Source organism: Epinephelus fuscoguttatus, linkage group LG6 (assembly GCF_011397635.1).
Source record: "Epinephelus fuscoguttatus linkage group LG6, E.fuscoguttatus.final_Chr_v1".
NCBI classification, from domain to species: domain Eukaryota; kingdom Metazoa; phylum Chordata; class Actinopteri; order Perciformes; family Serranidae; genus Epinephelus; species Epinephelus fuscoguttatus.
In genome coordinates this window covers 37,493,550-37,519,903 of record NC_064757.1, presented here as the reverse complement: position 1 = coordinate 37,519,903, position 26,354 = coordinate 37,493,550, and the positions used below count along the sequence as shown (strand labels likewise).

Sequence of the window (26,354 nt, the reverse complement as noted above, 5' to 3'; positions counted from 1 at the left end):
TATCAGGATGTTTCAGATGACAGTCTTGAAGTAACAATAATTTTTGTCAGGTAGTTACTTCTGTATTGAACATATATTTTTGTGTCAAATCTCACTCAGTCATATTCAGCACCATTTGAAGACATTCCAAGTCTGTTCAGATAAAGTTTCCAAGTTTATTGATTCAATATGACTGGATCTGTAAGTTATTGCCTTGTTGGAGTAAAAGGAATTTACTGGCTTGAGTTTCATAGCTCAGAGTGAAAGACAGGATGTGAATGAGGTGCTTGACCACTTGAGACACTTCATACTACCATTAAGCAGGCACTCTTGGCCCTTTACTACGTGGAGATTATTAATACACGAGCATCGCTTTGATTTATTCATGAACGAGTTACCCCACATATTCATTTATCGATTCATTGATTTGTACACGTGTTGTAAGTGTAGCCCGCGACGTTATGGCTCTTTGAATGCAATTAAGTGGAGACAGATTCCCTCTCAGTGCTTTCTCTGTAGCTTTTCTTATTAATCTCATCATCACTAATTACTCATCAAGCCTTTGATTCTAAAGCTGCATGGAGGGGGGTTGAAAGCATACGGCATTTCTCTGCTCTCTCTCTTTATATCTCCTCTCCTCTCCTCTCCTCTCCTCTCCTCTCCTCTCCTCTCCTGTCCTCCAGATGCAGGGCTGGGGGCGATAAGCCTCCTCCCTCCCTCCTAAGACAGCTGTTTTCTTGGTATAGAAAAACAGAAGCTGTCGATAGTGGGGCAGGATTTTCTTGGCTGGCAGGGTTTTACCATCCTCTTCTATCCCATGTCATCTACACACACATACACACACACACACACACACACACACACACACACAGCCCCAATACATCACTAGTAACCCTGGTGCCCATGTCCGTCTGGCTAACAGGCTCCAGTGTGCGTCTAAATCCTGCCCTGATGCCAGCGCTGTGCTCACTGACACACTTTTGCTGTCTGCATTACAACTGGTGCACTGCTAGCTTTAGCAGTTAGCCAGAGCAGCTTTAGTGAAAGTAGTTAAAGACATTTTCCTTTAAAGTTTAAATACTGAAATTAGCTGCTAACAACAGTAATATAAGTAGTGTCTCATATTTCAGAAGTCTGCAATGCTGTAAGATATAGCTGCAGGTTAGGTGCATGACAGAGGGGAAAAGTTCAGTAGCTGCCCGTGTAATTGCGTGCATATTCTGTAGATTATTACCCAGTATGCATGCATTGTCAAAGAAATTTATGCAGCTGTATGTGCATCCACAGTGTATGCATGTTAAGATTAACTCCATTATAGAAAAGAACAAGGGGAATTCCCCCTGCTGGGTGTGCAAGCCCATTATCCCCACACACCGCTATAGTGCATGTTGAATGAATTAGCCTGTCGTAATTATTCATACAACCCCCCCTTTTCTTCTGCATTCACAATTAGCCTGAATGTATTTCACTTTTTCACCATTACATGATATTTTTTTCCTCTCCATAGCCAACCATCTATACACTACACCAGAGGGAACGGCTATTATACATGAACTGACAGGCAATCATGAGGATCAAATGGATCTGAAAAAAAAAATCAAGTGGGAATACTCTGTTGCCTGCTGTTACTGTAATTCCATTTGATTCTCAACATGAAATTCCCATTCATTTGTAAGTGGGATGAAGCCGAGATAAGGGCTTAGGCTGAGCTGCGGCGTAGCTGTTCCTAAGGCCAAATGCCTTTGAGGTTAACACCACGGGTTTAGCATGGGCGTGCGGATGTGCGCAGACAACTCAAACACTAACAGGAGCTGCTGAACAACCGCACATCACTTACCTGCAGGCTTCTCCTAATCACGTTGTTGAGTGCTTTGATCAGGCGGAAATTTGTTTAAATTCAAATGAGAGAATCTGTTACTGCCGTATCACTCTGCTGTACTGCTTTGCGCAGGCATTATAGTGTTTTGCATGTGCTCAATTTATCCAGCTCACATCTGGATCACCCTGAAGACATTACATGAGTGGGTGACACTTTACTTTAACCCCCATATTTAGCATTAATAAATATATAAATATAAATGTTTATTAATGTTTTTCTCAACAACTTTAACGCCTCCTCTGTGCACCCATAAGCAGAGGCTGGTGTATGAACCGATAATGGATGGCAATATTATTAAAGTCCCTATGAAACTAAAGTTAGAGCGTCTTTAGCTTCTGTTCTGTGATGTGTTTGCCAATGAAATGGAATATTTGAGTGTTGTACAAATCAAATCCTTCACATTTGATTGGACTGCTAAAGAGTGGGCGAGCTTAAAGTCTAGTGCCATATCAACTTACCATGGAGTTCGCTGCTGAATGGACTGTTGCCGCCAAACACACCTGCCTTGCAGTTAGTTCAAGAGGACAAGGGAGAGATCAATGAATGAGACCTCTGCCACATTATACTAGAAATGAAAACAAAGGTGTTGCCCCATGATATCCAAACGCACATCTCCTCCTATCTCTCCATCTCCATACCACTCTGTCACTACAACCTACAAATGGCTACGTGCAGTTTTTATATAACCAGTAAAGTCTCATTTGATTGGATGAACCTTTGAACCTTTGGATGAACACTTGAGACCATTTTACAGAAAGACAAAAGCACTAACTGAGGCATATTAAATGTCGCTGCACACAATTGGATAGCATGATAGCCAATCAGAGCAAAAAACAAGGTGACGTATTCATTGCAGTTAGCCCCATTTGTTTGCCAACCACTGGGGCTAACTGATATATTATGCTTTTGCCGTATCCCGTCGGCAAAACATCAAAAACATCCTTCCTGGAAGCGAAGGCTTCTAGGGCAGTCTTCTGTTCCTCTCTCAAGGAAAAAGATAAGTGTAGTTGGCTTAGCGTTTCTTCCAAAACTAAATTGAATGGACGCGGTCCTTTGGCAGCTGACATCTTGGCTGTTTACTTTTCGACTCTACGGCGCAGCGCTGTCTTCATCATGTTACGCCCACCCAGAGCCCGCCTCTGTCAGATAGACTGATCTGATTGGTCCGATGGCGATTCACCGTGCTCTGCTCGTCGGGGCCAGATCCTCATGCAGTGCAAATTCAAATTCGCTAGGGGCGGGGCATCTGGATTTCCAGGTTACCAATGTGCAGGATTTAGGGGGATATATTGGCAGAAGTTAAGTGTGATATAATAAGTGTGTTTTCTTCAGTGTATAAGCACCAGAAAATAAGAATTGTTGTGTTTTTGCTACTTTAAAATGAGCCATTTATATCTACATAGGGAGCAGATCCTCATCCATGGCATCTGTTGCACCACCATGTTTCTTCAGTCACCCAGAACAGACAAACCAAACACTGGCTCTAGATAGGGGTGTTTTGTGCAGCCACCACAGTCTGCAAACCCTCTGACGGGCCAAACGGCATTGGAGAAACATTGATTTGTTCCGTGAAACTGCTTTAGTCAGTGCTTTTACTGGTTCTTATCTCCTGGTCTGTTTGTTTTGGAGAGGAGGAGACCTCTGTGGCGAATTTGACGCACAGAAAAACCTCCTGAACAATGAACACTGAAGTAATTCTAACCAGTAGTTCACGCTTGGCACATGGGAGTTTCAGTTAGTTGCGATTTGCAATCCCTTACAAAAACCTACACACTGCTCCTTTAATATTTTTAATAGAAAGCCACAAGAAATTCCCCAATAACTTAATATCTCACAACAATGAAAAGACTTTAATGAACTGTAATGAAAGTTTTTCTCAGGGTGTTACCTCTTGACAGTATATTGTGTGAATGTGTTTTATTGATGCCAGATTGTGAGTGTTATGGGCAGGGAAACAAAACAAAAACTTAAAAAATTCCTGTCCTGTCTTTTGAGAGGATTACTGTGTATGTCCTTGCGAGACTTCACTAGAATCTGATCTCTCTGTTTTCTTCTGCAGGCGCGTAACTCCTACTCCAACGAGGTGGTGGCCATCAAAAAGATGTCCTATAATGGCAAGCAGACTACCGAAGTAAGAAAGACTGTCTCACACACACACACACACACACACACACACGAGCACATAGATATGCCAAACTTTGCCTTCAAATCCAAGGTGTCGCTGCAAAGGCATCGCCACAGTTTGGTGGCTGTGTCTCTGACCCACATCTCAAGGTCAAGTGGACATGTGGTCAGCCCACAGTCGGATGATATTTAGCTCTCTTGCTTTGGCACAAATCCAGTCACAATGAGAGCAAGAGCTCAAAATGCAGAAAAGTCACTCTCTAATTATATTCACCCAAAGCTTGACACTGGCTTTTGCGACTGTGAGATGTCTCATTTGTAGTGGTTAGTTACCCTAAAGGAACAAAAAGAATGTGAAAATAATTAAAAATAATTACTCACCACCAAGTTTGGAACAAAAATGTGCCTCCCTCAAGCAAACCGCTGAAGAAGTTTAGGCACAAGAGTATTTCAGAAGGCGTTCTACAGTGTGTGATCACAGCTTACGCTTCAGCTGAACTCGAGGCCACATCTCTGTGGTTTAGTAAACTTTCGTCTTTTTATAAACCTCTGAGTGATGGTTTTCTGTGAGGGCTGCTGCATGACATTGTCAGACTGCTCCTAACTAGCTGAGGTTTCAGTTGCTATAATAACTTTCTGGTAAGCGGAAGCTAGCTTTCAGTTTTTTGTTTTTTATCTTCAGTGCTATTAAAAACCTTGGTAACATGTATAAAGTTCATAATACCTGCTCAAGTGGTTACCACAGCGAGGCCAGCCACACCATTGCAATCAGAGTCATAGCAATGCCTACTTAAGTGTTATCGTGACTGCACCTGTAGCATGTAACCATCTGTGTCTGTTAATTTGTTCTCGGCAGAAGTGGCAGGACATCATTAAGGAGGTCAAGTTTTTGGGACAGCTGCGACACCCAAACACAATTGAGTACAAAGGCTGCTACTTGAAAGACAACACTGCCTGGGTTAGTGGATCCCTCTCCACATTTCCTTTTGTCCCAGTTCCCCTCTTTGTTTCAGTCTCGCTGCATTGTTAGTTTATCTTTTTTCTTCCCGTCCTCTGTGTCTGATTCTTTTCCTTTTTATTTCTTTTTGTCTCCTACTGACTGTCTACAACAGCATGTGAGGGCCATTGTAGAGTAAAAATATATAAATACATTTAAAAAAAATAGAGCCAGGGAAGGGGTGGGAGACTTTCTGAGATTAAAGCTGTAAATTTAAGAGAAAAAAAACTCTTACCTGTTCTCAGAAATTTAAGTGGTTAATTAATGGGGGAAAAATCCCAAATTTACAAGTTAAAAAAGTCAAATATTTTCAGATGGCAAAGTCAGTTCATTTCAATTAAATTTTATTTGTTAAGCCCAATATCACAAATCACAATTTGCCTCAAAGGGCTTTACAGCATACGACATCCCTCAAACTTCCCCCAAAAAAACCTTTAACGGGGTCATAAAGTCATAGATTTATTGTCAAGGAACCACATTGCTTTACTTTGCAAAGATTAGATCAACCTCAGACCAAAAACGCTGCAGGTAAACAGGGGATCCCAGCAAACTGAAAGTTGTCCCAATGTGCGGGACGTTTCCTGGCAATTAGCTGGACGTCCCTCCTTGTAGTGCAAGGTCAAAATATGACGTTAACACAAAGTTTATGCAAATCCTAAAAACTGAAAATAGAAAGTCAACTCAGTCTAAAAATAATTGCAGATGTTAAGTCAAACAGGACACAAATGCTCGTCGTTCTGTGCTTGACCTTTTCGTCCACCGTGACTTCCTCCCTGTGTGTACTTTGCTGCTCTTTAACCTACGTCACCTGACTTTCTAGCAGAGAACCAAAGAGAATATTCAAGTTTTTTCGTTTTCTCTCATAACTTTATGACTTTAAATCTCAGACACTGTGAGTTTTTTATTGGAATATAACCCCCTCCCCTGGCTCCATGTTATTATTTTCATTTTTGCTTACAGTGGCCCTAATACACTGTTGTAGTTTTCCCACCACCCACTGCTGTTTATCTGCATTATGTTGTTATCATGATATAATGTGAGCAGTTTGCAGTAGAGAACAACCTCAGAAGTTCTCCCAAACTTCCCCTGAAGCTTTGTTTGAGGATATTTAATGATGCAGTGCACACCATGTGAATGACTCAGCTGTAACTGTGTTCCGTTTCAGCTGGTGATGGAGTACTGCCTGGGCTCCGCATCAGATCTATTAGAGGGTAAGTGTGTTTAAACTATTGCAATAACAAAACAGTTTATTATTGTCTGTGTCAGAGTGGTGGTGGCAACATTTTTACAGGAAGTCAGTGTGCAGTCTCAAAACTAAGGGGGGGATCCCCACTGAAAGTGTTTTTTGAAGCATTTTGACGCCTGTCACTCACATGTCTCACAGAACAGATATGCTTCCATTTTATTAAATGCGTCAGTCTACACTTGAAGTCTATTTTTGTTGCGTTTAGTGAAGTGTAATCTGCATAGCCAGCTGTTTGAATCACACAAATATCCCGCTGTGCTTGTGTTTTGAACTTACTAACTGTATCTACATTAACTGATAAAGGCTCCCAGTCTGTCTGTGAGCTGGCCTGTTTCACTACAGGCCGGCTCTCCTCACTCGCTACACTGGGCAGGGGGGAAAAAAAGTATGAATCAATACATAATAACATTGTTGATTTCTTCCTGTGGAGCCAACATTAAAACTATTTCGGTTCAGTAAATTTCTGCTGTCAGCCCTGTGAAAGCAGTTTAGCGAGCTGCTATCCACCCAGCTCCCCAGGAGCTCCTGCTGACAGACAGCTGAGATGGGCAGAGACATCCAAACACAGTTTATAGAAGATAGAGTCACGGTACAAGTCCACAGCGTTCGTCACTTCCACACTTCCTATTTACTGTCTATGTAAGCAGTAGTGCTGCATTGCGTTTCAAGAGATGAGTGATGCTCCTCATTTACATCACGTTGAATCAAGGCTACTTTGGCAAATGAGGGCCTCAAGCGCAACTTGGCACCTCTGGAAGCTCCTGAAAAACGTAACCGCTGTCGATCTAGAATGAAGACAGATTCGCTTATGTCATGCCTCAAATGTTCTGAGAAACACATTTTAGTTAACCATTTTTGTAATATAACAGAAAGTTGCTAAACGAGCCATCATGTTAACCAGTTTTAAATCCGGGAGCAGAGAGCCCACATGCCTAGTGGCTCAACCATCAAGCCACCAATGCTTTGAAGTGGTGTGACCCCTTCGCATCCAGTGACGCCTCTGTGGACAAATACCACCAGCTTGGATTGGATGACACAACACTTATGCACTGCTCGCATTTCGCTTATGTCTCATTTACGTCTTCTTTCCAGTAGGGACTTGTTTTTACACTTGGGTTACTGTGTGTGTTCAGTTGGAAGACTAAGTAAAGATTCTCGGTACAGATGACCAGATGACCTCAGTTCATGAGGTTTAACTAGACTTCCTACAAATCTGAGTAACTGCCTGCTATCAGATGGCTGCATTTATCTCATAAAATAAAGCCTTGTGCCCTGTGGTTGTTTCCTGTGGTTATGTGTCACCATTTAGACCACACCGTGAACCACACTAAAAATAACAAAACAGAACGAAGTCTGGCACACAGCACATGCTTGGTGTGAATGGGTCAGTTACTGCAGCAAGTAAGTTCTTGGCGCAAGATAATACAGTGTAAATGTAAAATGTACTCGCTCGTAACTAAGTTTAGCAGGATTTAGAGGTCTGACTTGTGATGTTACGTTAAGCACTTTAACTCATAGAATTTAAACAGATGGAAGACCATATCTGTGTTATCTAGATTCAGTTTCCAGCTGATTTACTTTTTCTAAAGACCAAAGAACATTTTCCAGTGTTCAAAGCTTGAAGCTCCATAACTGTCCGCCCTCGTAGCATTCCTGACCTGAACCTAATGTGTTATTTTAAGCACCCATGTGTGTACTCGTCACTGACGTAGATACACAGTCATGACAGTTGGCCCCGGCTTGTTTTTTTGGGACTTTATGAAATTTCTCAGTCATACTTCTGCTGTGACCTTTTGCTTTGGCACGTAGTCCCTCTGTTACTGCAGCAGTCCAAAGGGAGCCAGTTTACAAGCCCATATCTCTGCTGTTTACATGCTATCCATATGGTAGACGCCAAGGGAGTACTTCAGTGTTGTATACTATCAGCAGGACAGATTTATTGATTTTTTCTTTTTTAATTACTAAATCTGTGATGTTCTAGTTGCCAGGACTGTGATCATGCATGACGTCTACGTTTTGTAACTAAATACACAAGCTTTATGTATCACAAAGGTGTTTGTGTGAAACTGTTACAGTTCATTATTATGTAACTGACACCTTTAGAGGGTTCATACTCATTTTCCACTGTGCTTATCTCTCCCCAAGTTCATAAGAAACCACTCCAAGAGATGGAAATTGCTGCCATTACCCATGGTGCCTTGCTAGGACTGGCTTACCTACATTCCCATAATATGATTCACAGGTACGTGAGTGTGTTTCCTTGCTCCAAACATTCCCCAACAGGACCATACAGTAAACTTAGCAAAAACATGAGAAGACAGTTAAGATGAGGCAAGAGACACTCATGTTCTCCCTTTATTGCAGCGTTTACTAATTAAGCTGTGAACCCTCGTCTCTGCACTTAGGTTTCATCCTTCTTGAACATCACTGTGAGGAGGTAACAGCCCTCCTGTCTCACTAGTGTCCACAATATTATCTTTTATGGCAGACATGATGATTAGCATCCAGCAATCAGGCTGTGTGAATCATTTTTGACATTTAAAAATGACAAAACCTGTTAAAATTAACATATCACATCTATAAATACACCACGCCAGTGACCAGTTTGTGGAGTTCAAAGGGAAAGGCGTAATGCATAATAGATCCTTGGAGCCGATGTGAGTTTTCTTGGCTGCTCTGCTCACTCTCTTCACCCCCCTCTCCCCATCTAGAGATGTGAAAGCTGGTAACATCCTGCTGACTGAGCTGGGTCAGGTCAAACTGGCCGACTTTGGCTCTGCCTCCATTGCCTCACCTGCCAACTCCTTTGTGGGAACACCTTACTGGTCAGTATATGCAAGACAAGACGTAGACACATGATAGGGCAAAACACAGACGACCACACAGGACTACATGTGTGGAGAATGTGACTGGAATATTTCTGTCAGTCTGTTTTTTTAGTGTCTGCTTTCTTCTGCATACACAGGATGTCATTATGTGAAACTAGTGTCTCATAGCCTATCTCCATACACGCCAGAATATCTTTTAATGTTTTATGTAACATTTTCTTTTGCATGGATTTAGCCATTTTACTCCCAGCGCTCGCTTTTCCACCAAAACAAGCTTCCTCTCGAAACTATTTTGCAAGGGTACCATTACTGCATCCTGGGCTTAGCGCCGCCCAGGGTGATTGGGATTGGTTTAAAGAAATAGAAACAACCCAGTGTTTTTTTTTCCCCTCTTAGTGCTTAATTATGATTAATTTAGCCGGACCTTTCTCCTGCACTGGCGCAGCAAGAGATAAGTCTGACAATATGAGATTTTCTGCATAGAAAGTACAAACTGTTTTGCAAAAGTTAGCCATTGTGCTGTCCGTGAGTTTTAACCAACCAATATAAGCCAACCTTATATATCATAGGAACTATTTTGTTTATTTATTGCTCATATGTCTGATTGATTGTCACTGTCACTTTGAAATAAAAGTCACAACAGCATTTTTAGGTCGGACGTAGTGATGCTAATAAGTGATGAAATTGATTGAATGAGAATATTAATTACAGTATTCACTGTAAGAAAAGAAGTGTGTGTGCCTCAAGATGATGATCATTGATGCAGCCTGTGAGAGAACTGACGACACTTTTCCCCATTCATATTATCAGTTCTCAACCCACCGCTGTTCTCCAGCGGTGACAGTGCTTCCACCTGCACACCAAGGTCATTATAGTTCACTAAAACTAAACTTAGTTAGAAACATTTTAGTTAACTGTAAAACTATAACCAAACTTTAGGGGGGAAAAACTAAAAATAACTGAAATAATATTTGTACTTAGAATACAAAGTAAAATGGGGCGTCGGTGGCTTAGTGGTAGAGTGGGCGCCCCATGTACAAGACTGTTGCCGCAGTGGCCCCGGTTCGACTCCAGCCTGTGGCCCTTTGCTGCATGTCACTCCCTCTCTCGCTTCCCCTACTCCTATCCATTAAAGGCTAAAAATGCCCAAAAAAATATCTTAAAAATAAATAAATAAATAAAAATACAAAGTAAAATAAAATAAAACTTTTGAGACAATGTCTTTAGTTTTAGTCTGTCAGTATGGTCAAATTCATTGTATTATAAAGCACAAGGAGGCATTGGTGCAAATGTTTATTTAGATTGGGATATCTACATGACTGTGAGTCATCGCCTTCACAAAGTGTTGTGTTTTTTATTGTAATACCTATTTTGAACTTCAAATATTTTGTGACAAATACCTCCTGAATTAAAGTAAAAAACTAAAACTAATAAAAACCAAACTAAAACTTAACATTTTTAAACAATAAAAGCTAAACTGAAAACTAACTGGAAACTAAACTGAATTGAAAACAAAAATTAGAAACAAAAAAAAAACAAACTAATGTAAAAACATAAAACAATAATAATTCTACTGCACACAAATCTAAAGGTCCTGAGACATACAACGCTTCTATGAGGGCTGCACAATATATCGTTTTTTTGTCGTTTTCACGATGGCAACTTGTGTGATAAACACATCACAATATTGCACTTTGAATATAATTATAACATATAAAGCTACATCATGTCTAGAGGTGCTATTTTGCCTGATACGCATCATGCTGTTAACTCTCTGGCCAATCAGACAAAGCCCTCGCTGTTAGACATCCATTGATAGGTCAGAATCTGCATGCATGAGGTTTATTAGATGACTGCTGAGGAAAGTGTGAATGCCAGAGAGGAACTAGTGCATAGAAAAATAGCACATCATAGATCTGGCAATAGTTTTAATACAGCAAAGACAACGTGGCTTTGAGTACACTTTAATATCTGTTTATTTATCACAAGTTTTATTGTTATCGCAACATTTAACAGTGTTATCACATATTTTCCTCATCTAGCAGCAGCTCTACTGTCCACTGTAAAATGTTACAGGAGCTACTGTAATGTCCTGTGTTGTTTGCATCTCAAATAGAAATCATCAGCTTTACCTTACTCACCACAAAACTCACTCACACATGTCATGCATCTTTGATGGTGAATGAAAGTCGTCACATAAACAGCTGGACCATTGATGGACTCTTATAAAGCCAAAAGCCAAAAACTGTGTCTCACTCGTCACGTTAAATTCACACACACACACACACATTTTGTCACACTGCACGTGTACAGAAATACACACATATATTCCTAAAACTGAGCTTCTATCACAGCAAACCCGAGTCTTTAAAAGCTCTGAGAGGCTTAGCAGATTATAACATTTCATGGATTTTCTCCCCATACTTTGTAAACTATGTGTGCGTTTGCATTTGCATGTCTGTGTCCTCAGGATGGCCCCAGAAGTGATCCTAGCCATGGACGAGGGTCAGTACGAGGGGAAAGTGGACATCTGGTCCCTGGGGATCACCTGTATTGAACTGGGTGAGCATGCATCTACCTCCTGGTCAAAGATTTGGAGGCCAATACAGTCAGAAACATGACAGATTCATGACTAAAAATGAAATGTGAAACAGGAGGACAAAAGGAGAAGCTGATTGGTAATTGTGAAAACTAGGACTGCAATTAAAGATTACTTTCATTACTTATTATTATCTTGATATAATGATTAGTTTTTTGGCCTATGAAATGTCAGAAAATGGTGACAAATGTTAAATCAGTGTTTCCCAAAGCCCAACATGACATCCTCAAATGTCTTGTTTTGTCCACAACCCAAAGACACTGAGTTAACTCTTACAGAGGAGTAAAGACACTAGAAAATATTAATTTAAGGAGCTGGAATCCAGGAACTTTGACCTTTTTTACTTTTAAAGAATTGCTCAAACCTATGAATTGATCAAATTAGTTTCCTATTAATTTAATGGTTGACAGATAGTTGGTTAATCGTTGCAGCTCCTGTGAAAACTTTTGCACTGAAGCATCTTTCTCTCCTGTCTTTAATTATTGCAGCGGAGCGCAAACCACCCTTGTTCAACATGAATGCCATGAGTGCCTTATATCACATCGCACAGAACGACTCTCCCACGCTACAGTCCAATGAGTGGTGAGTTGAAAACACACCTCCTGAATATGACCTGTCTTTCTGTATGTCTTTTTTAAATCCTTTTAATTAACAAAGCGTAGTTGTTGCAGAGGGCCTTCCAATATGTGATCAGTCAAACTGGCAACTGCAAAATGTAAGAAATGGTAATTTAATTGAACACGAAGAATGTCAACACACACGCACCCCAAAAAACATCCAGTGAAACTGCTGATACAATACTTCCACTCAACTGTGAATATTAAAGCCCAATCCGATCTGGGCTCAGTCAGGGTAAGACATCCCTGTGTTAATCTGCTCGACCTGTGATCCCTGCAACAGGCCTTGCGCAAGGTCACACTCTAAGTCTCTTATGTAATTACCTGGGAAACCTCTGCCAGAGTAATACTGTGTAAATACTCACACCATCCCTACTCGGTTATAAGACACATTTTAATGCATGTCAACATCATTATTATAGTATTGTTCTCGTAGTTAAAACTCTCATTTCCTTGTGTTTGCCATAATAAGCAGAATGTTTCTTAGACTCTAAATGAATTACGGGAAGACAGCCAACATTTTATGCTGCTCTCAGCCTCTCAGTTTATGATTGTAGACACTAATAGATTCTCTAGGGACTGTCCTTCCAGACATCAAAAAACTTTAAGCAGTTTAATTTAGGCCAGCAGGTTTTGAACAGCTCTTGGCTCCGTCTTTGCAACAGCATCTCAGCCACAGTGGTGAAGTGCACCTTTTTCAGTCAAGTTTTTCATCATGGTATTTTCACTTCATAAAAAAACAAATGATTGGAAATTGCTGATTTCTGCTAAAACAGGTCGTCTCTGTGTCTGTTGGTTATCTTTTTATGTAATAACAGTCATAACCACAAAGATGTTCATTGTTTTTTCGATGACTCTTTTTTTAGGAAGATAAATTATTTTGATAAATAGATATTTGGGCCAGTTTGAGCATAAATGTTAACATTCACTGTATACTCTACACTAGCCCCAGTGGATGTGAATCAAAACTAGTTCCAGTTAAGAACCGGTTCCTAATTGTCTAATCCATCTGAATGGTATGCCTCCAATTGATTTCATCTATGGCAGCATTCATTTCTGACAGTTGCACATTGCAAAACAATGACATCAAACTCATGCGTCTACGCTGCTGAAACTTGCAACACAAAGGAGCCATGGTAGCGAGGAACAAATAGTCCAAAGTGTGGCTTCATTTCAAGAAGAAAGATAACAACAGTGCTGCTTGTCACGTCTGTAAAATGATCATTTAAATATCCTACATTAGAATACCATCAGAACGACTCAGCTACACTCTGTTCAGACACAGAGAAAATAAAAATGTTGCGTTGACGCTGAAAACCTGCGAAGGCCCACATGGAAAACTGATCAGGAATTATTTAGGGAATCACTTTGATTCAGCCCTTATCAGCCCAATTCTTTGATGAAGAATTGGGCTGATAAGCAAAATGGATAATGGCATTGGTATCAATAAAATCTTAACAATTCCCATCTCTACTAGCCACCAAACCCTACTTATTTCACGTTATATTTATTCTTAACGCTCTCAGCTTGCCCTCGACCAGATCAATAGTGTCCTTTAGTGTCGACATCCTAGACTCCGCTCTTCATGACTGTGAACTTAATGATGAAGCTGTAACAGCTGCGACAGTGGCCCAAGCTTTTCATCGATGACTCTGGTGAAATTAGCTGCATCTCAGAAACAGCTGCTTGAAGTGCTGGTGCACATGCGCGAGCTTTTGTGCTGTCGTCTGCTCCTGCATCAGCTAGCTCCTCGGGCTTGTTCGAATTTGGCTTTCTCCTGTGTGACATGTTGTTGGACTGCCTCAGAAAGTAGTTATTAATACTCATCACATGTTTAGGAATTGTTCAAGTCAAGGAAATAGACTGTCTGTAGGTTATAATGACTGAACGTGACCTCTCTTTAAGCCGCCATCTTGAGAACTGTTCGTATTTATTCTCAACAAAGCAGTAGATAATCTATCCTCATCGTCATAATTATTTTACATGCACATGTGCTCGGTATGAGCTTGCACAAAGCTGCAGATGAAAGTAGAGGGAATGGAGGACTTTAGTACGAAATAAGGTAAACTTATGTCACATAGCAGAAAAGAAGATAAATATATTGTAGTAAAGAGAAGTCAGTGATTTAATTGGTGGAAAAAAAGATACTAGTAGTAGAATAGTGCTCACAGTTTGCATGTTAGGTGTGATTCTGATAGGGGAAACAACATTCATCAAATATAAAACAATTGTTCGATGGTCTCCCTGTAGTTCACCTGTGTGTTCTTCTTTTATGCTTTCACTACCATGGTATGAAAGTGAAATATGCGTGTGTTCGTAAGCATGTAGAGTCGTGTTGGTGTTTGCTGCTTGTCGTGTGTTGCAGGAATTTGCATCTTCTGCACAGCCAAGGCAAGAGTCTGAATGTTGTTTTTCCTTACCTGCCTCTGAGCAGCCCGAAGGCATCAGTGGCCTTCCTGAATTTTCCATCCAAGCTCTCAATGAAATAACAGTGCTCAGTTTTGCACCTTAAAAAAACAGCACGCACATCATGAGCTCTGACAAAGAGCAACAGAAACACGAGGCAGGGGGAGTCTTTCAAGTTAGACGACTGCTTGGAGAACGCCTGTTGTAAAATTAGCGTTGGTTTGTAGCACCGTGCTGAGGCGAGCGATTGTGTGGGGCGGTGCAGGGTTGTGGTATTTTTGGAGGAGCTCCAGCGGCCCGAGGCGTTAGCAACATCCCGCCAGATGAGACTAGTAGAGACATCAGCTCCGTAGTGTAACTTCAGTACACAAGGCCACACTGTACACACATTGGCATGACATACAACGTGCACTTATGGACCTCGGCTTACCACAGAGGACGTTAGATGTAGCAGCTGAGGAGGAGCTAGGTGGTGGATAGGTGAACTTACTGACCCTGCAGTAACCGTGAATGTGTGTGTTGACGTTCACAATCTTAAATAGCACAACAGGCTACCTTATCTTAACGATCCATAGCTGCAACCCAAACACTTGGTGTTACGTTTACTGTGTAGCCACAGGCATATTTTTAGATCAGAGTCAGTGGCACGGTGTTCCACAGCTCCAGTGGCCTATATTTTTATTGCTCCACATATTTACATAATCCATATATGGTTCATATATGGGGCTACACTCAGAGATTACATGGGATTGTTCTGGTTTAATTCACTGATATGATAAACAGCAGAGGACGAGATTAGTCATCGTGTTAAACATTTGTTGACAGTAAGGATCATTAGATTGTTGCTGCTATGTCTGCTGAAGTTATTCTGATTTAAATATGTTTGACTGAGTGAGGGGAATCACTGACCTCCATCTCACTGTCCTCTTTACCCAGGTCTGACCCCTTCCGGAGCTTTGTCGACTACTGCCTACTGAAAATTCCTCAGGACAGACCCTCGTCAGGGGAGCTGCTACGAGTGAGTGGGCTTCCTCTGTAATCCCTCCAGCTGTGACCTCACTTCCTGTCTCAGTCAGTCCCTTAGCCATGTGGATGAGTCACTCCCACCCACCCACGGCTCCCTAATACGCGAGCATCCACACAGTGTCCTCCTCAAGCTTAGGAATCAGGCACCCCGCTGAGAATTGGTTATTCTTTTTGGTTTTCTTTGTTGTAACTCTGCTTCCTGTGCTGTGCCTCTTAGCCATGGGCCTTAAGGGCTCCATGGAGATGTGCGTGTTTGCTGCTTTTAACATCGGCCTTTATTGATAGCTAGGCAGAAGAGAGAAGACAGAAAATAAGAGGATAGAGAGAAGGGAAGGGCCTGCAACATAAGTCCCCGGCTGGTTATGAAACAGGGACGTTTAGGTTCATTTTTGGTGCTTTAAAGGCCCAGCGTACAGGATTTAGAGGGAATATAATGTGTGTGCAATCACCTGAAAATAAGAATAATCTATTTTCGTTACCTTAGAAAGAGCGATTTTTATCAACAGGGAGCAGGCCTTTGTCCACAGGGACCGCCATGTTGCACCGCTATGTTTCTACAGGAGCCCAGAATGGGCAAACAAACAAGCAAAAGCCAGTGTTTGGCTCTAGATAGGACCATTCAAGTTTTGCATCGACCATAGTTAGCAGCCTCTCCACAATGAGCCGAACAGCATCAGAAAAACACTGATTTTTTTTTTAACCTAATACTGCTGTAGGTAGTGTTTGTACTGATTTAAATCACCGGGTTTGTTTGTTTGGAGAGGAAGAGACCTTTGTGCATAATTCAGCTCCTGGTAAAACCCCCATGAACGACTGTATCTTAAGTTATAAGATAAAGGTAAGCACACCTTTGCAGGTGCTGCACTTGCAGCCTGTCCGCAACGAGCCAAACAGTGTCACTGATTCATTCTCAGCTTCTGGTACGAAACTACTGAACAATGAGCACTTGAAGGAATTATAACTGAGTGTTCATGCTTGGCACGTGGGAGAAGTTTCAGCTGGTTGCAGACTGCATCCGCTAGATGTCACTAAATCCTACACACTGCTCCTTTAACTGTAGTCGACCAGGGTGCCCATTTTTTTGTCTCTCATATAACTTTTAGATCATCTTTACAACAAAAAAATGTATTTGAAGGTTGACTTAGTTGGACCTTTGTGAAGTTCCAAGGCAAAAAGGGGACCTTGTCATAAGGACTTTTTGTCAAACTGCTACTGCCAAGGTCAAAAATGAACCCTAATGCCCCAAATTTAGATGATGTTGTCACATGTCACCTTCCCTCCCTCTCTTCCTGTCACTCTTCACTGTCATCTGTCAAATGAAAGGCAAAACAATCCCATAAAATGAAGATTTAAAAACTGAAAGGCAGCTGCAAGTCAGTCTTTACAGAGACATTCTGCCCAGTAAGACCGCACTGAAACACAATACACGTACACAGGGTTAATCTGTGTATGTTCATTGTGATTCCCTGTAATTGAGGGGTTGATCTTTTTGTTTGTGTGACCCAACAGGTAATCCTATTGGCCAACTAAGAGTTTTATGTTCTTGCTCACAGTGCTCGAGCAGGACTCTTCACACCTGCCTCACTTTAGGGAGGATGAAGGGAGGGTGCGAGGTTAGGTGGCGGTTAACGAAGAGGCTCTGGACTGTCGTCTGGATGGCATTGACGTTTAGACTGGAATTCACTCTTCCCAACACCCCTGACCCAAATCCTGGCCGAAAAACCATTAAAGAGGGATAAGTACCAAACAGACTTGGGATCAGTGTCGAAGGGTCTGCTTTTTGGTGAAGGGCTTGGGGGAGTGGGGGGTGTTAGCTTATGATTAATACCCCACTTTCTCTTCTCAGACACACACACATAGACAATCAGTGTCCACACACACACACACACACACACACACACACACACACACACAGGCACACGCCCCTCCAAGCTCTTTAAAGGGGAAATCAGGTCACTAATCTGGGGGCCTTGAGCTATCAGTGTTCTGGCTTCAGGTTAAACACCCTCACTCCCTGTGTACCTCATTCAGAGTTATAGTAATTATACAAATAATGAAATAATAACCTCTCAGTGACCTCCTTCCATAAGTACCTACCGTTTAAGCAAATAAAAAAAGTACAGTCGAAGAGTTAAAAATAGCTCTGGGTGTTTGGTTTTTCCTGTATGTGTTTTTAATCCCATGAATTAACTAGGAAACCACAGATATATCCAGTGCAGCAGCAGAGTTTCCCCAGACTGTTCCCAGAGCACAAGAGGATGTGTTCAAATTGATTCTTTTATCCAACCAACAGTCCAAAACACCAAAGATAGTTAAAATTACAATCAATAAAACAGAAAAGCAGGAAATTCTCACATTTTAATAGCTGGAACTGGTGAATGTTTGCTTTGATAAGACCTAAAGGAGCACTCAGTTTTCTGTCAGTTTGCTTCCATCTCCTTCTGAGAGTCAAATGAGAACATTAATGCTATGTGTACGGTAAATATGTAGCAGGAGCCAGCAAACACTCAGGTTAGCTTAGCACAAAGACTGAAAACAGGTCGATACAGCTAGCCTGGCTCTGTCCAAAGGTAAAAGCAAGTCCCGTTTAAAACCATAAATGCCATTTTTATGCTTTGTTTTTCATGCATATTAGATAAAATCAGATATAATATTTTAATAAGTGAGCTTTACAGGTGTTGTAAGCTGGATTTTGTTATCTTTGGGCAGAGCCAGGCTGCATGTTTCCCCTTGATTCCAGTTTTAAAGCTGAGGTAAGCTAACATGTGGCTAGCTCCAGCTAGAGCTGCACAACATGAGGAGAATATGCAAGAACATTGTTGAATATAGCAATAACAAAAATACTCGCGATAAATAAACATGAGAGTAGAATGGATATTTAACTGTTTGCCGTGGTCATTTGACCAGTACAGAAAAAATGGCAGTTGTTGTTAGAGGTTATGGTGACAACACACGTCAGTGGGGTCATGAAATGTGTCACACTCACAAGTTTGAGAACTCTGTTTTGGCTGATTTTAGCTATCTTCCTTAATAAGCAGAAAAATGCTTCGGAAATCAATCTACTTTTTTCTGTTTTACTGAACTAAGAGGAACGTTAGCTTGTTAACTCATAAAACAAAAACAAAAACAATCTTAGTTAGTCTTATTAATCATCTAATTTATTAGTCCACTGTTCCAGCGATCATAAACTCTGGTTTGTGCAAAATAAACTCTTAATTCACTGTGTTGTTTGTGAAAATATGCTGATTGGCACGCTGTTTATCCGTGCTGTCTTTGCCTCTCAGCTGTCCACTGAGCAGCGGATATTCCTCATTCTGCGAGGGCAGCTACAGTTTCAGTTTATATGTTTCAACCAACATTTAATTAATGCTAACAAAATAAACAGGGAAGTAACAGTTAAGGTAATAGTTAAGTGAGTTACAGATTGCTTATTTGAAAATGTAACTCCGCTGCTTGTTACAACAAAACCTCAGCCTCAACAAGTTCATGACTTGCCACAAGTCAGTTTGTTCATATGAAAGTTAGCCCGCTACAGCGATTGTAATGGCAGCGGTACAGATAAAAATGGCTGCCACTTTGATTGGGAATGTCCATTCTACTCTCGTTCCATTTCAGTGGTTGTCGGCTAATTTTGGTGAATTGCGAGGGAAGTTATTTCCAACATTAATTTATTGAACAACATAGGCGTTGAACTGGTCCAGCAGTGGTACAGTGGTGCTGTGGTTAGCATTGTCGCATCACAGCAAGAAGGCTCCTGGTGGGGGGTTCGAACCCTGGGAGCCCATCTGTGTGGAGTTTGCATGTTCTCCCCATGTCAGCGTGGGTTTTCTCCAGGTGCTCCAGCTTCCTCCCACAGTCCAAAGACATGCAGGTTAACTGGTGACTCTAAATTGTCCGTAGGTGTGAATGTGAGTGTGAATGGTTGTCTGTCTCTATGGGTCAGCCCTGTGATAGTCTGGTGACCTATCCAGGGTGAACCCTGCCTCTCGCCCAGTGTCAGCTACGTTAGGATCGTGCCCCGCCACGACCCCTAACAGGATAAGTGGTTACAGAAAATGAATGAACCAAAGGCCCTCATTCAGTTATCTCAAAAAATCCTTGAGCTCAATATCCCAGTCTCTCACAATGTGTTTATCATGCAAGTTGATGATTTAAAAAAACTGAATATTGTACAGGCTCAGCTCCACCTATATATTTGCTGCACAGATATGAGTGATAAATCTTCTCATCTAACGCTGGACAAGAAAGAGAATGAGCTTACATCCCCAAAATGTTGAACTGTTCCTTTAATACATCAAGCATGTTAGGCCTGTTCTCTGTCACTGCTGTGACTGCAGTGGAAGTGAACAAGATGTACTGAAGCAGACTGAAAAAATATTATTAACAATATGCAATAAACTGCATGTAACATCACAAACTGATGATACCTGACGGAGTAAATCTGTGAGGATGGATTAGTACATCTGGTAGAGGAGGCTGGTGATGCTACGGCATACATTCAGGGAAAGGACTAAAGATGCTGTCGCTTCTTCTTAACAGTAACCTTATAATGAGGAAGAATCCCAGAGATAACTTTCCACTGGTCGATGGGTGGGGGTGGCCGACCACCCACACTCTGGTGTGGGTCCGTCAGAAAACGGGACAAATCACTCCCATCTCTATTTTCAGAGCGTGATGTCATTCCCCTGTGTCCTGACTAACCCATTACACCAGCATCTGTCACATGGAGAGGAAGGTGTGCAGAGACAGAGAGCTGGAAATAGACCTAAAAATATCGGTTTTTATACAGTATATATATTTTAGTCCTGTACTCGCGGGTTGCATACATTTCAGCCATTTAGGCACACAATATTTTATGAATGAGAGTGACTAAGGGGAGGTGTGAATATATGTGTGTGGTGGAGTGGGTGGAAGCACAGGGGAGAGGAGATATGCTTTCTTTCTTTATTTATTTTCATATTGATGTCAGTACAGTTAAATGCTAAAGAAAAGTACATTAATTTGAATAAAAAACAACACATACATCCTCACCACCTCGTTCTTACCCGACCCCACCAGCCTCACACACCTACTCTGACCTGCTGGTTATGTAACACAAAATAAATAATTACATAAATGCATAATGCCCCGACCTCCGCCAAATTACACCTCCATCAAATCACAGAAAGGTTGGCTTCTTATTGTAGAGCTTGTCACAGCTTGGGAATGTGATCTAAACACTTAAGTTCAAAACTGTCTCAGAAAATATTAAATAATCATGTTCGTATAGAGACAGTCTGACCTTTTGTATAATTTCAGTGTACAGGGATTTAACTTTCTCCCTGTAGGACTTTGTTTTGGTAAGAAATTTTAGGGTTGCTAAGATCCAGTGTATAAATAGCGTGGTCCTGTATACTTAAGGGAGGTTAAGGTCCGTGGGTCGTCAGATTAAAAGACTGAAATGTTGCAGTTAATCATCAGCCCATTATTCAGTGCCTGTATAATTTATTTGAAGCTGCCATTAAATTGGTGCCAAAGCAAATACAGTTATTCATTGGAATGAAAAGGATTAAGAGTATTTATGAAAATCAATTTTATGGACAATCTTACACAGTTGTGTTCACTGTACTCAAGGAGAGTGCTGGGGCTCCCAGGACAGGCAGAGCAACCTACAGGCGCCCTCTAGTGATCGTCACAGTTGTGGTGCTCATGGAAATAAAACACTGGATGAAAGAAGTTGAAGGCAGTACAGTCCTAAAAGTGTGAAATTAGCCAACCTGTGAACACAATTTATCTTGAAGGACACAGCATGTAAATACTTAAAGGTCCTGTAGATTTGTGACATTCTCAAACCACAGTTTTACCGATCTGATTTCATTTAAAGCCCTAGCTTCTTCCAACACATGCCACTTTTTTTTCTGACATAACGTCCCAAAAATGTTAAAAGTTTGCTGTTAATATATTTAATTAATAGGTGACAGTTGTATTCGAACACACAGACATTTTAAAGGTATATGATGCAGGATTTTCAAAATAAAAAAACAATGTATAGACCCGTGCCCTGTATTTTCTGATTTCCTCCTTATTTGGCTATGCTCAGGTTGTTTGTGGACATAGCCTGCAGGTGAGGTCGAGACTTTATAAAAGGTAGCAATCAAGGGTCTCATTTATATCAATCAATCAATCTTTATTTCAGACTCAGTTCGGTCCATATAAACACACAACTACAAGAAACAGTAACAACAATCAGACACCAGGATAACACACAAAAAAACCCCCAAAAAACATTGGAACCATATCTAAAAGACATACAAACACTCTCTCCAGTGCCTCCAAAAACTAGAGAAATAACACGCATGCTCTTTTTAGGCATGACTAGAGCCATAACAATTTCATTTGTAGAGTGCTTCAGCTGTGCCATAAAAGTAAACAAAAAATTCCTAAGAAGAGCATCCAAGGTAAAGGTAAACACTTCATACTCGCAAAACGAATCTTGAAAGAGGTGTACACCACTTTCCATGGAAAAGTTGTGATGTATAAATACAGACTTGATGGGAGAAACTTTGACCCATGCTTACAAACATTATAGAGACAGGAAATTTGCGATGCAGATGTTGAGGTGGGAGCCTGATTGTAGAAATTTTTGGCTTTTGTCCGTACCTACATTTTTAGTATGGATCCTGCGCATTGTTTTATAAATGAGACCCCAGGTGCCAGACCGTAAGCAACATGCATCCAAGAGGAAGCTACAAAATTCATTGACACAGCACCAAAAAACGCAAATATAGGAAGGTGAAATGGCAAGTGGACAAAACCGGGGTTGGCTTACACTTTTACTGGCAATACTGTTTGCAAACAGTAGCCAACAATTCCTGCATGGTATACCCTTAAAGTGAAAATTTCTAAATTGCTAGTCAGCTATTTTGGGGGGAAAAAAAGTCATTAGCATCCAAAAATTTTATTATATGAAGGCTGGAGTTGAAACATAACTTTAATTAAATCAGATTACTGCATGAAAATATGACTTTTAAATTGAAATCTTTAAATAACTTCTCAGCCAACTAACTAATTCTCTTTCTCCCTCTTCTTCTCTGTCCAGCATGATTTTGTGCGTCGGGAACGCTCGCCGCGCATTCTCATCGACCTCATCCAGAGGACCAAGGATGCGGTGCGCGAGCTGGACAACCTGCAGTACCGCAAGATGAAGAAGATCCTCTACCAGGAGAAACACAACGGGCCCATGGGAGAGAGCCAGGAGGAGGAAGAGGTGGGAGGAGGAGGGAAGAGGGAATGGTTGATGCAAAAGATCAGTGGAAAAGAAATAATACAGGGATGCATTATAGAGTCTGTCAGGAGAGGCAAGGGGTTAAAAACATAAAACCAGTTAAGCTCCATTTAAATTCTGCTCACAATGCTCTAACTTTCACCTCAAAGTGAAGTCTGTCGTCAAACAGACACATTTCAAGTCCACAGTGTGTGTACAGATACTACAGGGAACAGACACAGAAACAATACTAGAGCCAACAGAGACAGTAGTTGATAGAATACAGATGAATAACAACCAGGTTGTCCTCTTAATGCAACAATCAATAGTCAGACAGGTACAGGCTCCAAACAGCAGCGTAGGGCTGCAACTAATGATGGTTGTTATTATCAGTTAATCTGCCTGTCCTTGTCTGGATTCATTGATTAATTGTTTGGTCTATAAAATGCCTGAAGATGTAGACAAATACCTGTTACAGTTTCTTAGAGTGCAAATTAATGTCTTCAAATTTCTTTGTCTGCCCAGCTGTCTCAACCACTAACATATTCGGTTTCTAATGATATTAAGCAGAGAAAATCAACAAATCTTTACATTTGAAAAATTGGAACTTATAATTTTTTGACACTTATGCAACAATTAATAGATTATTAAAATAGCTGGGGTCCACATGCAGAAGAAGTGTAGGCAGGAAAACAAAGAAACAGTGGCTTGAGACGTCAGAGTGTTTGCAGCTATCCCCTCTGTAACCTCACTAAGATGCCTTTTTACATGTTTATAAATGTACAGTTACTCCTCCACTATACACAGGAAGGCAATCCAGGCACTCCAAAAGACGCAGATAATGACATGACAGGTGAACAAATAGAAAATAATTTAAAAAATAGTAAATTTGTAAAAATTCAGAGTATCATGACATGAGATACCTGGAAAAAATATCTCAAAAAATGAATGTATACACACACATCTTTACACATAGGCTGGCGACATAGGCAGGAACAGAGGCGACAGAATGTGCTGCGGAGGTCAAGGTAGCCTTCGTAATTGAATGCTTCAGGGATAATGGTTTTTTGTAGGCCAAAACATAAGTCAACATCGCCCTGGTTCCCTCGACAAAAAGCCACGTGGATTTTTCCATTGGATTTTGGATTATAGCAGAAAACAAGCCCTGTGGCAACAAAAGTTTGTGATTCTTACACATTTTATTCAGCAAGATAATTCTCACAAATGATTGTTAAAGCCTGAATGCAGTCGCCAAAAGCAAAAGAGCAACTGCCTTTTTTTAAAACACATAAGGGCTTTAAAATTTTTGAGTGGGGTATTTATTGATGAGTTTCATGTCGTAGAGCAGAACGTGAAAGTCTTTAAAGCTCATCTTAACGACAGACCGTCAGGCAAAAACCCGTTCAAAAAAACCATTGACTTCGAGATGAGGAAACTGGGAGTGCTAAATGCTAATAGCAGTGTTTGCGGAAAGGAATTCTTCTAAGAATGAAGGAGGTTAAAATACCTGTGTCCCGGTGGACTAGGCCTACGTCTCATAGAGGGAGGAACCAGGACTCTTGTCCAAATGGCCTTCTTTCCGTTCTAATAAGGCTTTTTTTTGACGGCTGCTCACAGCAGTCCGCCACCTTCACATCACAACAAACAGGAGCCTTCCACCTGCAGCCATGGTAGCCTGACATTGAGATGAAATGACCCTTAGTTGACCTGACCTGAGGCAGCATGAGCAGGCATGGGCAGCCAGCAGCCACAGCGGTGTCATCCTACACCATGTGGAGCATTTCAGAGCAGCCACCAGAGCTCACTGCAACAAGACGCCACTGAAGGCCTTACTGAGGAAACTCTGCAGCCCCAAACCTCGTTTTCCGGTTTCTGGGGAAGACACGCTGCATGTGGAAAGACTGATGATAACATCCTGATACAGGCTGTTACTGTAGATTTAACTGAATTGTCTGCTGCACCTAAAACCTATGCAGCTCGAATCCCTTTGTCTGTCATGTACACACACTCAATTGGCCTTCTAATCTGAAGACATCTCATACAGACAGATGGGCATTAACATAAGAATTGACTCAGGTGAATAATACACACATACACATCTGAACAGTTAGAGGTTAATAGGCAATTTAGCGTGACTTTGACTCTAATGCAATCTAGAGGTCAGTGGTTATTTCCCTTGTATAGAGCTGACTGCATTTAACGATGCAGTTTGGAGAGGCCTGTAGTTGCATCTGTGTATAATTTCATAACAGTTGAGTGTTCATTTGTGGAAGCATGTGTTTAGGAATAAATGCCGGTGTTTGTTTGTTCTTGCAGGACAGCGAGGCAGCCAGCTTTAAGATGAACAGCCTGGGCAGCAACCACTCCATCCCCAGCACCTCGGTGAGCACGGGCAGCCAGAGCAGCAGTGTGAACAGCATGCAGGAGGTGCCGGACGACAGCTGCTCCGACATGACCATGATGCACCCCCAGGACTACAGCAGCACCCTGGAATCCTCCCCACACACCAAGAAGGTAAAGGTTGTGGGTGGGGGTGAGGTGTTGGATGGTGGGAGGGAGGTGATGAACATTTACGGCTCGATAACAGATTACAAGTCACACTGTACCAAACTGGAAAGCAATGTGAGCAGTTCTCAGTGGATCCCAAATGTACTCTTTCATCAACACAACTCGTCATGTTCCAATATATTCATAACTAGTTTTCACAAACCATACAAAGTTGTAAATCAAGTTTTTACGACACCATAACGATATGTCAGCCCAACAAAAATACATCAAGCTATGACAACAGTGAGTTAAGAAATGTACCCTTAGTGATCAGAAGGAACACTCTGGCATAGCAACCGCTCGTGATTATGCCCCCCTTTAAAAAGACAGATTGTTTGGGTGTGAGTGTTTGAGATGTCTGCCTTCTCTTAAATGTAATGTATCTTGATGGCACTCAAAACACAAAAAATATACATCTTAAAAACTCAACAGTAGTGTCTCTTTCCGAAATCATGACCTGGTGACTCAAAGTAATCCACAGATCTTGTCAGAACTATTTTCTTTCTACTGAACTACGCCTGTCACTGCGCAGAAAGAAGTGTGCACAGCTAGTAACATCTAGTTCCGTAATTTTCAAGAGAAGGCAGACATCTCGAAGACTGATATCTCCAACACCCGTTAACTCACACCAAAACAATCTAGACTGATAAATAGTGGGTAAAAGGCAAAATACGTAATTTTTTAGGGGTGAACTTTCACTTTAAAGTGCTGCCATTAGTTCAAAACTACATTTGAAATTGGGTATTTAGTTCATGCTGGAGAGGCCGTGTAAATTCTGTCCACACCGTCCTGTCAGAACAAGTAAACACAGACTAAAACACTGTAAGACATTATACAGAATACTGTGTGAAAACGCCAGAAAA

At 41.2% G+C, this 26,354-nt stretch overlaps 1 protein-coding gene across 3 annotated transcripts in view; it reads left to right on the top strand.

Annotated features, from left to right (window-relative positions):
- taok3a (TAO kinase 3a) overlaps window positions 1-26,354 on the top strand; it is a 98,097-nt gene that overhangs the window by 49,325 nt on the left and 22,418 nt on the right. For all 3 annotated transcript variants that reach the window (XM_049578487.1, XM_049578488.1, XM_049578489.1), the window contains 10 exons: window positions 3,918-3,989; window positions 4,839-4,940; window positions 6,145-6,190; window positions 8,371-8,467; window positions 8,937-9,050; window positions 11,524-11,615; window positions 12,141-12,234; window positions 15,612-15,693; window positions 22,780-22,947; window positions 25,261-25,458. In XM_049578487.1, coding sequence (XP_049434444.1) covers window positions 3,918-3,989; window positions 4,839-4,940; window positions 6,145-6,190; window positions 8,371-8,467; window positions 8,937-9,050; window positions 11,524-11,615; window positions 12,141-12,234; window positions 15,612-15,693; window positions 22,780-22,947; window positions 25,261-25,458 — 1,065 coding nt within the window. The remainder of the gene's footprint in view (window positions 1-3,917; window positions 3,990-4,838; window positions 4,941-6,144; window positions 6,191-8,370; window positions 8,468-8,936; window positions 9,051-11,523; window positions 11,616-12,140; window positions 12,235-15,611; window positions 15,694-22,779; window positions 22,948-25,260; window positions 25,459-26,354) is intronic.